The 13,025-nt window shown below is 68.0% G+C and overlaps 1 protein-coding gene across 2 annotated transcripts; it reads right to left on the bottom strand.

The window, feature by feature from the left end:
• Positions 1 to 123: 123 nt before the first annotated feature.
• Positions 124 to 10,760, bottom strand: CBARP (CACN subunit beta associated regulatory protein). 2 transcript variants are annotated; one of them, XM_050771104.1, is made up of 10 exons: positions 10,485 to 10,760; positions 8,770 to 8,910; positions 8,547 to 8,686; positions 8,268 to 8,332; positions 7,769 to 7,913; positions 7,372 to 7,543; positions 6,988 to 7,128; positions 6,229 to 6,439; positions 2,984 to 3,158; positions 124 to 2,020 (listed from the first exon to the last, which is right to left on the bottom strand). In XM_050771104.1, exons 2-10 carry the CDS (start codon positions 8,887 to 8,889, stop codon positions 1,066 to 1,068), a joined length of 2,124 nt encoding a protein of 707 aa, XP_050627061.1. In that variant the 5' UTR covers positions 8,890 to 8,910; positions 10,485 to 10,760; the 3' UTR covers positions 124 to 1,065. The 2 variants fall into 2 exon arrangements, with proteins under 2 accessions (XP_050627061.1, XP_050627060.1); XM_050771103.1 differs by lacking the exon at positions 10,485 to 10,760 and having other exon boundaries at positions 8,770 to 9,525.
• Between the last annotated feature and the right edge of the window lie 2,265 nt (positions 10,761 to 13,025).

Here is a 13,025-nt window from a genome sequence, read left to right as displayed (position 1 = left end):
GCTGCTGGGTGGCCGGGGGGGGGGGGGCCGTGGGGTTGGGCTCACGTCGCAGCTGCCTTTGCGCGCTCGGGTCACCCTGCTTCGGCCGCCCGGTCTGAGGGCAGGACCCCTCACCTCCCCCAAGGCCACTGCGCTCTTGGGACCCCAGAGAAAACTCGGAGCGAGCAGGAGTGTGCAGTCAGTATGTATAATAATCCAGAAAACAGAAACACGAGAAACGCCATCGCGGGATGGTGCAGACGCGGCGGGGGCTCGGAGAGCGTGGTGCGGGCGAGGGCGCCCGAATTTGGCAATAAATAAAGCTTGGGAAGCTTGGACCTGGCCGTCTGGGTTTTGTTCGCGTCTCAACATGGACGGGGCGGCAGCGGGGCGGGCGCCGTTCACATGCGGAGGGCAGTGGGGACTCGGGGGCGGAAGGGCCGGGCCGGCTCCCCCAGGGCCGGCGGCAGCAGCGGCGGCGGCGCAGTTATTGCTCGGAGGCGGCGCGGGCTGCCGCCAGCACACGCCGCGGTGAGGTAAACGGTCTCGGGGGTCGGCAGTCACGGTGTTGAGCCGCCTCCCGGCCCAGGGCGGTCAACTCGTCTGCGGCCCTTAGCGCCCCGCGGCCCCAACCCGGGCGAGCTCGCGCACGCGCCCGGCACGCGGCGGCTCCATCCGGCCCGGCGGGCTGCGCGTCCCTCGGGTGGCGGCCCTGCGAGTGTCTAAGCAGCCGCCCGATCCGGGACGGAGGGCAGTTGGTCGTTGTCCTCAGGAGCCCGAAGCTGAGAGCCGTTCACGCCCCTTCCTTCCCGCCCAGCCGGGGTCTCCGCGTCCCGCGCCTCACAACGCGCAGCACCCGGCAAGCACCGGCCATAACAGTGCGCACTTCGACCGCGCGAGGGCGGCCGGGGCTCTGCGCGTGCGCCCTGAAGCGACGGACGCGCCTCCGTCGCCCCGCGCGTGCGCGAAGGGCCCACGGTTCCAGCGCATGCGCGTCGGGGCGTCGCGCCGCCACGTCTCTCCCGCCGCCGAGGCCCCGCGCGGCGCCGAAGAAGCTGCCAGAGAGATGGGCCCAGGACGCGGGACTTAGGCCGGGCTGTGGTCGGGGGACGTGGGAGCGGCGGCGACCAAAGAGGGAGCCGCCACGACGGGCTCGGAGAGGCGTGGCGGAAAGAGTCTCTCTTCGAGGCCGGCCGCCAGCTTGTCCAGCACCGCCCCGGGGGGTACGACGCAGAGGCCCGAACCGGGGCAGCCCCCGCCGCCCGGCTCCTCCTCGATGACGGGGATGGCGGGGTCGTCGCCGGCGCCGCCCAGGGTACGGCCGTCGGGCGGGCCGTCCACGCTGTCGCCACGCCGCAAGGGCGCACGCGCGGGTCGGGCCGCACCGGCAGGCGGCGCCGGGGTTCCGGCCAGGGCCGGGGCCGCGCGGGCGCCGGGGTCGCTGTGCTGCCGGCCGCGCTGCCACTGCTTGCGGGCGTGCGGGTGCGCGCGGGCGCGGTGTCGTGCGGCGGCCGGCGTGTCGTCAAAGTGCGGGTCGTGGCGCAGGAACTCGTGGAATAGCGCGTCCGTCTTCTCGTCGATGCTGTAGTCGCGGCGCGGGCGGCGGGGCCAGGCGCGGGGGCTGCGGGGCCGGGCGGGCGCGGCGGGCGGCTCGGTGTCGTCGCCGGCGCCGCGGCCCTCGATGCTGGCGTAGCCGCTGTCCATCTGCAGCAGCCGCCGCGCCTCGCCGTCCTTGGGCCGCGGCGCGGGCGGGGAGGGCGGCGGGAAGGCGGGCGCCGCGCCCCCGGAGCCCGAGCCCGAGCTGTCGCCGCTGCGCACCGAGTCGCGGTCGTTGCCGCTGCTGCTGTGGTCCGAGGCGGCCGCATGCAGCTCGAGCGAGGCGCGCAGGCTCCACAGGTCGCGGTAGCTGGTCTGGGCCTGCTCGGGGCCCGCGTCCCGCTCGGCGTCCGGCTCCAGTGGCGGCTGCTGCTGCTCAGGCCCCGCGCCGCGCTCCGGGGGAGAATCGGGGCTCGCTCCTCCCGCTGCCTCGGCCGCCTCTAGCCTGCAAGCCAGGCCGCGCCGTCAGAGCCCGGCCGAGCCCCGCGCCCCCTCCCTGGCCGGCCACCCGCCCTCTGGATCAGGGAGGGTGGGCCCGGGTGGGACTTGGGACTCGGGCAGGCCCTGGAAGGTGAGAGCTTTAAAATGGGCCGGTGTGTTTTGCAGGGAATGGGTCTTGCATTGACCCTGAGCTGTAGCGCCTGCTCCTTAAGCAGGGTGCGTCCATCCTGGACTGCAGACAGCGGGGGCCCCCCCCCTTGGAAGCTCCCAGGAAGAGTCAACGCGCTTCTCCCTGGGAGTCACTTTTTCCCAGCCTCCCAGTGAATGTGGGAGCCGCAGGGGGTGGACTGGATGCGGTTGAGTCCAGCTCAGCCACTGCTCCAGGCTAGGGCTCTCTGCCCACCCATGCTGGATAAACAGCAGGAGGAGGACAGTGCACAGACGTGAGGGTCACTCCCCAGACCAGGGCTGCCCCAGGAACCCTGCTCTGCCCCAGCCCCACGCCCCAGTCCCATCCCACTGGACGTGGGCCCTGGGCTTCAGGAAAGTTGCCCTTGGGGTTGGGGCAGGAATGCCGCTGGCCAGAGTGGTCACAGCAGCTTCTGAGAAGGGTCTGCCCAGCCCTCGGGAGCGTGGTGGGGGTGGGAGAGGGCCCGGGACCACAGCAGAGCCCTTCAGGCCTCGTTCTCCACTAGCAAGCGGCAGTACCAGCGCCATCGTCGGGGGTGGGGCCCCACCTCCCACCCACCCCCCTACCCTTACCCAGTTTCTCCCTGCTTCCCTCCTCTGGTCCATGCTGGAGAGGTGGCCCCAGTGAGTCAGCCTCTGGGAGGGGCCTTGCTGCTGGAGGCGGGTGAGCGCGTGTCCACAGGGCCTGGAGAGCGCTCCCTGGGCCGCCTAGTGGGGGGGCGAAGCGGGGCAAGGGCCCACAGGTCCACCCCTAGCACCTCCATCTACTGAAAAATACCTGCCGAGAGCAGGGGGCGGGCTGGCCAGAAAGGGACGGGGGCGTGGGAAGGCCACGGCGTCGCCAGCCCTGGCGATGTACTGGATGAAGTCCTCGTGGGGGGCGCCCCCCTCCTCCTGCTCCGTGCTCTCACTGGCTGCCCGCTGCCGCTGGAAGTGGTGCCGCTTGGGGGAACCTGCGCGGGGGATGTGCCGTCAGCGTCAGCCCGCATGTACCTCCACCCTCCACCCCACACGCAGAACGCCTGCGCCCCCCCCCAACACACAGAATGCAGGGGATGTGCCGTCAGCGTCAGCCGTCATGTACCTCCACCCTCCACCCCACACACACAACGCCTGCGCCTCCCCCACATACAGAATGCAAGGGATGTGCCGTCAGCGTCAGCCATCATGTACCTCCACCCTCCACCCCACACACAGAACGCCTGTGCGCCCCCTCACACACATACACCACCTGTGGCGCCCCCACACAGAACGCCTGCGCCCCCCCCCACATACACCACCTGTGGTGCCCGCACACAGAACGCCTGCGCCCCCCCACACATACACCACCTGTGGCGCCCCCACACAGAACGCCTGCGCTCCCCCCCACAGAACGCCTGTGCGCCCCCTCACACACATACACCACCTGTGGCGCCCCCACACAGAACGCCTGCGCCCCCCCCACACATACACCACCTGTGGCGCCCCCACACAGAACGCCTGCGCCCCCGCCCACACACAGAACGCAGAGGATGTGCCGTCAGCGTCAGCCAGCGTGTACCTCCATCTTCCACCCCACATGCAGAACGCCTGTGCCCCCCCCACACACACAGAATGCCTGCAGCCCCCCCCACACGCCTGTGCCCTCCCCACACACAACGCCTGTACCCCCCCTCACACACGCCTGCAGCCCCCCCACACAACGCCTGTGCCCCCCCCCCACACGCCTGTGCCCTCCCCACACAGAACGCCTGTGCCCCCCCTCACACATATACACCACCTGTGGCACCCCCCACACAGAATGCCTGCGCCCGCCCCACACACCTGTGCCCTTCCACACAAATGCTTGTGCCTGCCCCACAGAATGCCTGTGTCCCCCCACACATTGTGGCCCCCCCACACACATAGAACACCTGTGCCCCCCTCACAGAACACGTGTACCACACACACCTGTGCCCCCCCCCCACACACACACAACAATGCGTGTGCCCTGTCACACACACGCACAGAGAAGTGGGCCCTGGTTTGGGCCAGACCCCAGCTGGCATCTCCCCAGGCCAGGTGGGTGTGGACAGTGACTGTATGTACACCCTGGAGTACAGGTGAGGAAACTGAGGCACGGAGGGCAGAGATGCTAGGACCAGAGAGCCTGGGCAGGGCAGGGCCAGGAAGCAAGTGAGTAGAAGGGCCTCAGGCACTGGTAGTGCCCCAGGGCAGCCCTGGTCAATGTGTGGCCACTCATAAGGACGTGTCCTGGACACCTGGTGGCCTGCACAGCCTGGCTCAAACTATGGAAGGCATGAGAGAGTCACATACAGGCTTGGTGGGGACTAATGAGGAGAGGGAGAGCGGTGCCCTCTCCTGCCAGCTCCACCCTGGTCTGGGGAGCGCTGGGGGACTGCCCCACCCCTGCCTCGGCCCCCTTCTCCCAACAGCCTCCCCAGCGAAGCTTGAGTGGGCAGGCCCCAGGGGCAGGGAGGCAGTTACCCAGCAAACAGGTTGTGGGTTGTGCTGCAAGCACATTGGACTCTAAATGTCTCTAGTTGCCACCAGGGCTCCATTCATCTCAAGATCTGGATTCTCGGCCGGGCGCGGTGGCTCAAGCCTGTAATCCCAGCACTTTGGGAGGCCGAGACGGGCGGATCACGAGGTCAGGAGATCAAGACCATCCTGGCTAACACGGTGAAACCCCGTCTCTATTAAGAAATACAAAAAACTAGCCGGGCGAGGTGGCGGGCGCCTGTAGTCCCAGCTACTCGGGAGGCTGAGGCCGGAGAATGGCGTAAACCTGGGAGGCGGAGCTTGCAGTGAGCTGAGATCCGGCCACTGCACTCCAGCCTGGGTGACAAAGCGAGACTCCGTCTCAAAAAAAAAAAAAAAAAAAAAAAAGATCTGGATTCTCTCAGCAGGACCGGGGCAGCCAGAGGAGGCCTCCCCCTCTCTGGCCCCTAGCCACCTTGGGGTGGGGGTTGGGAGAACTCACCCCACCCCTGCTGGCTGGAGCCAGGCCCCAATACGGGGTCTCCCACTGTCTGATGGCGTGTCCTCTGTCACACTGACAGCACCTTCTCTCTGCATTTGTCCCCTGTCCCGGCCTCACCTGACAACTGGACCTGCCACCCCCTCCACAAGGCAGGGCAGGGCCCCAGCCCCTCTGGCCTGCCCTAGCCCTGCTGCCGGAGCTACGGACGGGACCCCTCTGCTCCCGCCACACACTCCTGCCCCAAGCCCAGAAAAGGCAGTCCTGTCCCCAGGAACCTGCCTGACCCAAGGCCTGCAGAATTCAAGGACTACAGAGATCTATGTGCCACAGCCCAGAGGGCAAAGCGCCGCCCCCACCCCCAGCTTCTGTAAGTTTTTCTGGCACACAGCCACGTGCATTCGTCCCGCAGTGCCTCCTGCTGCTTCCTCACCTCAACAGCAGCACTGAGTTGTGGAGACAGCCTCTCCGACCATAACCCCACGAATGCCACCATCTGGGGCCTGACGGGAAATGTCTGCTGACCCCTGGCGCAGTCCAACACTTACTTCGTGTCAGAGGAAGCCAGAGCCCAGACCGGCAGAGGGCCTTGGCCAAGGTCACACAGCAGCTGATGCTCTGGCCAGCGGGCGAGGGAGGGGCTCCCGGAGAACTCACCTTGCGCTCACATTCCCAGGGATGAGAGCCCAGCGTGGCCGGGGGGGGATGCAGGCCGCAGGCCCCACCCTCTATGCTGCACAGTGACCAGGTGGCCCCCTGACACCCTCCTTTACCACCTCATCCTGGGTGCCCCAATGACCTGAGAGGAGTCAGGGCGCGCAAAGCCCTCCCACACAGGGCACCGGAGCTAGGTGGGTCTGGCTCAAGCTGCCCACACACTCAGCCCTCCCAGCCGCCTGCAGAACCTCAGGCAGGATGCCCGCTGGCAGACTGGGCAGGGCCAGGCCCCAGAGCATTGGCTCCCCACCCAGCCCACAACCTCCTGCTCCTGGATGTCCAGGGCAGCCCCTGGCAGCCACCACCAAGCCCGCAGGGGCCACTCTCCACCAGGTGCCACAGCTCACCTCTCGTGTCCAGACTGGCCGCCCGCTGGCTGGGCTCCAGCTTCCACTTCTTGACCTTGAAGTAGGGGCTGGCCCCGTCCAGGCTGGCATGGCGGCGCAGGCGGGTGAGGAACTGCAGAACGGTACCCGTCCCGGATCCCGGGCCCACCTCCCCAGGTCCTGCTGCAGCCCCGGACCCTCCAGCCTTGGTGCTCCTGGTACCGGCATCCAACTGGCAGGGAACAGAGATGGCGCTCAGACTAAGACCTCTTCCCAGCCCCGCGTGCTGGCCCCAGATGGCCCTAGGTTAGGAGACAGTCCCGAGGACCCCCATCACTGGGACAGAGAGGGGTACCTGCTCGGAGAGGGGCAGAGACAGGAGGAGGGGCACTCGGTGGCTGGGTGCGCTACACAAGGGTGCTCTGCCCTCCGGGGAAGGTCCCTGGACATGGTGTTTGGAAAGAGGAGGTGGTGTGTGTCTAGGAGCTTTCTCGCCCACGGCGTGGGCTGCAGGTGAGGGAGGGCAGGGGTGGTGCACCCTCTCCAGCACCTAGGGAATGTCAATGAGGTAGAAGCCTGGGGTGCCCCTGCGTGTAACTACACGCCTGTGTCCGGTGTGCGGTCGGCTCCCGCTTTCTCCCGTGTGCAATGACCTGGCAGGCCAAGGAGGGCCGTGGTGGGTGGGAGGTCATAGGCTGACGGTGGTCCTGGATTGGGGGCAGGGAGGGGAAGGACCCTCCCGGGCCGTGGACACTGGGGGGGACGCGCAGGGGCCCTCACCGAGATGCCTTCCCCAGAGTCGCTAGATGCTGAGGGGCTGATCTCCGCAAAGTCAGTGGCGCCCGCGGCCGAGTTGTAGGGATCACCTGGCAGGGCGGAGCTGGGGCCCACGGAGCGGCCCGTGAGGGCCTTCCCCGGGGGCTGTGGGACAGAGCCAGGTGGGGGAGGAAGCAGTGACAGGTCAAAGAGCATGGGTGGGTGAGGGGCACGGGTGGGTGAGGGGCATGCTGGGCTCGGCTCCCTGCCCTGCTCCACCCCACCTCGCCCATCCCAAGATGAGGGCCACCCCGAAAAAGAGTGAGTGAGGGCATGGGGGCCCAGGAGTCCCTGGGGCTGCCCCCACATCCCCCGAGGAACCCCGATGGCTGCTGCCCATAGGCTCACCTGGAAGATGGCCAAGGTGGTCTTGGGAGAGGTGGCTGGGTGGGGCGTGGCAGCCGAGCTGGCCTCACCCGAGTCACACTCATGGATGGTGACAATCTTGAGGGGCGGCAGGTGCAGGTGTGTGAGCCGGGCATTCTTCAGGTGGTGGAAGTCCCCCTCCGTCAGTGTGTACCTGCGACGGTATCTGGCCGTCAGAGCCTGCCCACCTCCCATGGCTGATGCCGCAGCTGCTGCGCTCTGCCATCCACTCTGCTGGCCAAGGCCGCCCCACCGCACAGTCCCAGTTCAGGGGCCTCCGCCTTGGTCCCTGCAGCCTCTGCGCGCAGCTCCTCCCCTGTCCCAAGCAGCCATGACCTGAGACAGGCCCTGGGGTACCCCCTGATGCCACCCTGCTTACCGGCGGCCCTTGTCCTGCGTCTTGCGGCTCTGCTCGAACAGCGCCGCCTCGTTGAAGGAAACCCGGCGGCCAGTGGAGCTGGTGGACAGGAAGCGCTCAGTCTCCGCATCCTGGCTCTCGGGGTCCTCCCCCCGGAAGTCGGGGTCTGCGTGAAGAGGCAGGAGCGGGTGGGCCCCGGGTGGGCCACGCCAAGCGCCTGGTCCCGGGAGGGCTGCTCGTCGGGCAGCCGGGACGGGGAGGGCTGGGGCCACGGCGCGGGCGGCCGGGCGGGTGGGGCGAGGGACACTCGTCCATCCGCTCACACACTCACTCGCTCAGCACGCGCCTGGGCCCACCTACGCCTGGGCGTTAAGGAAACAGAGATGAGTCGGAATCGAGCTGCGCCCAGTCTGGTGGGGGAGACAGACAGACACAGACGGTCAGGCGGCCCGAGGGGGCAGCGGGTGGCCAAGGGGCAGATGGACAGGTGGGCGCGCAGCTGGGCTGGCCAGCACCTCACCTTGGGCCGGGTGGGTGCCGTTGTCCAGATAGGTGGTGGTGGTCTTCTCCACTTCCTCCATGGCCCTGGGAGAGACATCGGGAGAGCCCAGTGGCACCAAGGGCCCAGAGAACCGCAGTGGGTCTCGGCTCTCTGCCCCAAGCCAAGGCCCTGTGCATCACCCACTCTCCAGAGGCACAGCCCACCCTGTGACTCAGAAGCCAGTGAGGTAGGTCCCCCATACCCGACTGGTGCCCACAACCACCATGCACCTGCCCAGCCGAGGTAGGGGCCTCGCACCTGTTGAGGCGCTGGTGGACGTCCCAGCAGCGCTTGCAGAGGAGCAGGACACCGGACAACACCACCAGCGTGCCCCCCACGAACAGCGACATCACCACCACCAGCAGCACGTAGTTGTCCAGGATGGGGTCTGGCTCTGCCTGCGGGCATGCGGGGGGGGGGGCGGTCAGGTGCTGCTGGCCTGGACGACCTCCAGCCCCTCCCACCTGTCCCCTGCACCCACCGTGGGGCGTCCAGTGGCGTTGTCCCACGACGTCGTCAGGGCTACTGTGGCAGTGGTGGTGGTGGTGGTGGTGGTGGCGGCGGCGGCGGCGGTTGTGGCCATGGTGGCTGTGGGCTGCATTCTGAACTGGGGAGGAGGGCCCTGTAGGGAGGAGGCCTGGTCAGCTCCAGCTAGGCCTGCTTCTCCTCCAGGAGCCACTGCAGACAAGCCAGGTCTTCCCTGCGGGACCGGGAGCCCACACAGGGGCCACTGACTCATGGAGAGGCGGCAGAGCCGGAGGCAGCCTCCACCCGGCTTGGCTCTGGCGGGAGGGCCCAGGGGGCTCTCTCTGGACCTCCATCTTACATCCCCATGGCAGGGAGGAAGCCTGGCCCTCTGAGGGTGCGCCTGTGCCCATCACAACTGCACACAGCCGGTGCAGCCTGTCCTGCAAGATAAAGCCAGGCCCTGGAGCTCTGCGACGGGAAGGGCAAGCACTCGGAGGAATGGGGACAACGAGGCGGTGCGGCCAGCTCCAGAGGGATCCAAACACCCTATCCGCCCCAAGAAGTTCAGCTACACCGTGGCAGGGCCCACCCCGCCATGGTTGGGTAGAGGGAGACCTCCCGCTGCCCGCGCGCGGGGGAGGGCGAAGGGGCTGGGTGCGTGTCCCCGGGTCACGACTCCCACGACTCTGGGAGGTGGAGGTCCCCCGGTGCTGAGCGCTGGTGGGAGTGCAAGGGACAAACGAGGCGCATCTGTTCCCGGCCCAGAGAAGCTGGTTCCCATGGCGACCGCGGAGCAGGCCACGGCTGGGGGGGCGGGTTGCCAGGGAGCGGCGGGGAGGGGGCGCGGGGGCGGCAGCCTTGGGAGGGGGGGCCGGCGCGGAGCCGCAAGATGGCCGCGGCCGCCACCCCGCCGTGCCCAGCCCGGGCGCCCGGAGCATCCCCGGCCACCTTATGCTCGGGGGAAACTGAGGCGGGGCGCGGCACTAGGGAAAGGAGCTCCTGGACATTGCGCGACGCAGCCGGGCGGGGAGGCCCGGGAATCGCAGGGGGTCGGGGCTGGCGCCGGGGTGCTCAGCGGCCCCAGGTCGGCACCGAACGCGCGAGGCCTCTCCCGGAGCGAGAGGAGCGCACAGGCGGCAGCCACTCCTGCCCCTCCCCGGCTTCCGCCCACACACGACAGCGGGAAACTGAGGCCCAAAGCCGGGCAGGCTCCTGGTGGGGGCTGCTGTCCTCCGCGCTCCCGGTCACAGGCTGCCCGGGCCCTAGTACTGGGGGAAGGGGCCGCATATGTAGGTCGGGAAATGAGTTCAGGCTGGAGGGGGTGGGGCACAGGCGCAGAATGGTGACCGGAGGCCGGGGAAGAGGGGGACTCCTGGCGGAGGCGACTGCGGGAGTCGAGGGCGGAGGTTCCCCACGGGGCAGCACCGCACCCCCGAGCCGGCCAAGGGGTGGGGATGGCGAGCGAGGGGAGGCAGGGACCCGACGCCACGGCTGAGCCGAGACGCCATCGTCCTCGCCCGACCTCACAGGGAGAAACTGAGGCTGGGGCGGGGCCTGGGCGGGGGTCCCTCTCCAGGCAGCCAGGTTGGGGGCGCAAGGCCCGGAGCTCGGTCCCCACGCCCGCCGGACTCCTCCGCGCCCTCCCTCCAGCCGTTCAGCCCACAGCCGGCTGCGATCCCCGGCCTATCCCCCGTCCACCCCCCGCAGCCCTGGGCCCGCCGCGCCTACCTCAGCGCCGGGACGCGCGGCCCATGGGCGGCGGGCGGGCGGCGGGCGGCTGCGTGGCTCTCCTGGCTGGCTCCAGCGCCCGGTGGCCGCGGAGCAGGCGGAGAATTTATGAATGGAGAGAGCGGCGCGGGGGAGGCCGGCGCGAGAGGAGGGGCCGCGCACGTGACCGCGTTGGCGGCGCGCCCGCTCCGAGCGCCCGGTGCTGCCCCGTCCCCGGCCCGCCGCCCCCGCTGCGCTCGCCGCTGGGTCTGGCTGGCTCCGCGCCGGCCGCCGCCTCCCCTTCCCTTCCGGCGGGGGCGGGGGGCGGAGCCTGCGCTCCCGGGCGCCCACTCCGCACGCGGAGCCGCCCCCCGCACCCGCCGGGGCGGCCGAGCCCCGCCCCCGGCCCATCGGCACGATTCACCCCCGCCCGGTCCTGAGGTCCCAGGGACGCAGCTCGGGGTGTCCTGGAATGCACGACTCTCTGCAGCCCGAGGTGCGCCGCGGTGCGCAGGAGGGGGTGGGGTCCCGGGGGACTCGGACTCCCCTCTCACGTTGCTTGGTCCGTGGGGGTTCTGGGGCGGCACAGCCAGGGCCCCTCGGGCACAATTGCAGCCCAGGGTCTCTGGTTATAGGCGCCCCGCCTGCTTCCCCACGCAGGTCCCCTCTGCCACTGTGGAGGGCTCGCCATGCCCCTCCTGGCCCCTGTCCTGTGTGACAGCGATCACAGACCGGCTTAAAGCTGAGCAGAGCCCATGGGGCCCAAACGTGCGCTCACAGAGGTCTGCTTGTGGGGTGACATCAGAACGACACCTGCAGAAACCCAAGTCCCAGAGCTGCCGCTGCTTCTCCCTCTCAGACCATCGAGCCTCACCTTCAGATACTCAGGCCACACACCTGCCACCAGCCTGGCCCAAGCGCCACCCCAGCCCCGCTGGGCCCACACCTAACACCCCACAGCGCCTGCTCTTTCTCATCCCAAAGAAAGGCTGACACCGCTGGCCCAGCTCAGCCTCCCCGCCTCTGCCCTTACAGGTGCTCCGTACCCAGGCCTCTTTGTCCATTCAGCCAAAGATTCACCCCGGTTTCCTTCAACTCCTGCAGCTTCACAGTCTCGGCGATTCTGCTCCTGGCTCCCAGCCCATGTCCGGGTCCTCTCCTCTGCTACGTCTCTCCAAGGCCCTATGCCTTGCGCCTTGCCTGTTCCTGTGTGCTGTGGGACCCCCACTCCGCTAGCTGTGAACTCCAAGGGCAGCTCTTCTCTTATGGCTGGCCCTCCAGGCAGAGGGGCAGCACCAGGGAACCTGGTGCCAGGCAGATGGGAATTGCATGGGCAAAGGTTTCGAGGCAGAAAAGTTTGCAGGTCAGCGCCTGTGGAGGAAGCAGAGAAACCGTCTTGTTCCCAGCAGGACCATGACATGGGCAGGCTTCAGGGTTTTTTGTATTTTGTTTTTGCTTTTTGGAGAGACAGAGTCTCGCACTGTCACCCAGGCTGGAGTGCAGTAGTGTGATCACGGCTCACTGTAACCTCCACCTCCCAGATTCAAGCAATTTTCCAGCCTCAGCCCAGAAGGTAGTTGGGACTACAGGCCCGCGCCATCATGCTCAGCTAATTTTTTGTTTTTGTTTTTGTTTTGTAGAGATGGAATCTTGCTATGTTGTCCAGGCTGGTCTCGAACTCCCGGACTCAAGAGATCCTTCTGCCTCAGTCTCCCAAAGTGTTGGGACTACAGGCGTGAGCCCCCACACCCCGCCAGGCTTCCGATGTTTAACGAAGACTCGCTATGGCTGTGTGAAGAAAAGGTACCCGTACTAAACAGGCGGAGGCTGGGACCTGCTAGGCCAGAGACGGTAGCTGCGGTGGCCATGCCGGGTGCACAGGCCAGGACAGGGCGGAATTCCAGAGGAACCCCAGGTTTGGGGCTGGAGTAATGCCGCCCTCACCCGTGGGCGACCTTGGAGTGGGGACTGGAGGGAAGTGGTTCCATGAGTGAGATTCAGTCTATTAGGCCTCCCAGCTTCCTGGAGTGGCAGCTGGATATGAGGTCCCCAGAGCCAGGAGAGGATGTGGTGCACAGGTCATGCCTAGAAAAGTGAGCGGGGCTTCCCCTCTGCACCCCCCGAACCAGGGCCAGAATGACCAGGCCCCAAGTGACCCTCACAGCTCTGGCCCGCAGGGAGGAGCCAGGCCCAACCCTTCATCCTGAGTCCGGCCAGCAGGGCCTTCTTCAGGTGCCCGGGTTCCAAAGGACAGGAGCGACCGCCACTCCACTGGCCTGAACACGGGCAGGGGGCGAGGGTGCAACCTTCGGGTGTAGGGAGCCACGGATGGTGTCGGACAGCCCCAGGCCCTCCCCAGATCCCTGCACCCCTGGGGTCCAGCAGCCCACAGCGCCAGGCACAAGGCCCTTTCCAAGGAGCCCAAGCCCCAACCCCCGCCATCCCCAACTCCGCATTTTCCCGGAGCCCAAAGAGGGGGGCTTGGGGCCCGGACGGGTGCCTCGGACCTGCGTGAGCGCGGGGGCGGGGCAGTGACGTCATGGCCGCGAGCGAGGCTGCGCG

This window comes from Macaca thibetana, chromosome 19, assembly GCF_024542745.1.
Source record: "Macaca thibetana thibetana isolate TM-01 chromosome 19, ASM2454274v1, whole genome shotgun sequence".
Lineage (NCBI taxonomy): Eukaryota > Metazoa > Chordata > Mammalia > Primates > Cercopithecidae > Macaca > Macaca thibetana.
Note: the sequence above shows the minus strand (reverse complement) of the source record. Positions and strands in the feature narration are given on the sequence as shown.

Coding starts and splice junctions, on each gene's coding strand:
- CBARP (XM_050771103.1), bottom strand. CDS start 9,027: ATGAGTCAGTGGCCCCTGTGTGGGCTCCCGGTCCCGCAGGGAAGACCT. Junction 7,129..7,371: donor CCACCTTGGCCATCTTCCAG/GTGAGCCTATGG, acceptor TCTGTCCCACAG/CCCCCGGGGAAGGCCCTCAC. Junction 6,440..6,987: donor ACTCTGGGGAAGGCATCTCG/GTGAGGGCCCCT, acceptor GTTCCCTGCCAG/TTGGATGCCGGTACCAGGAG.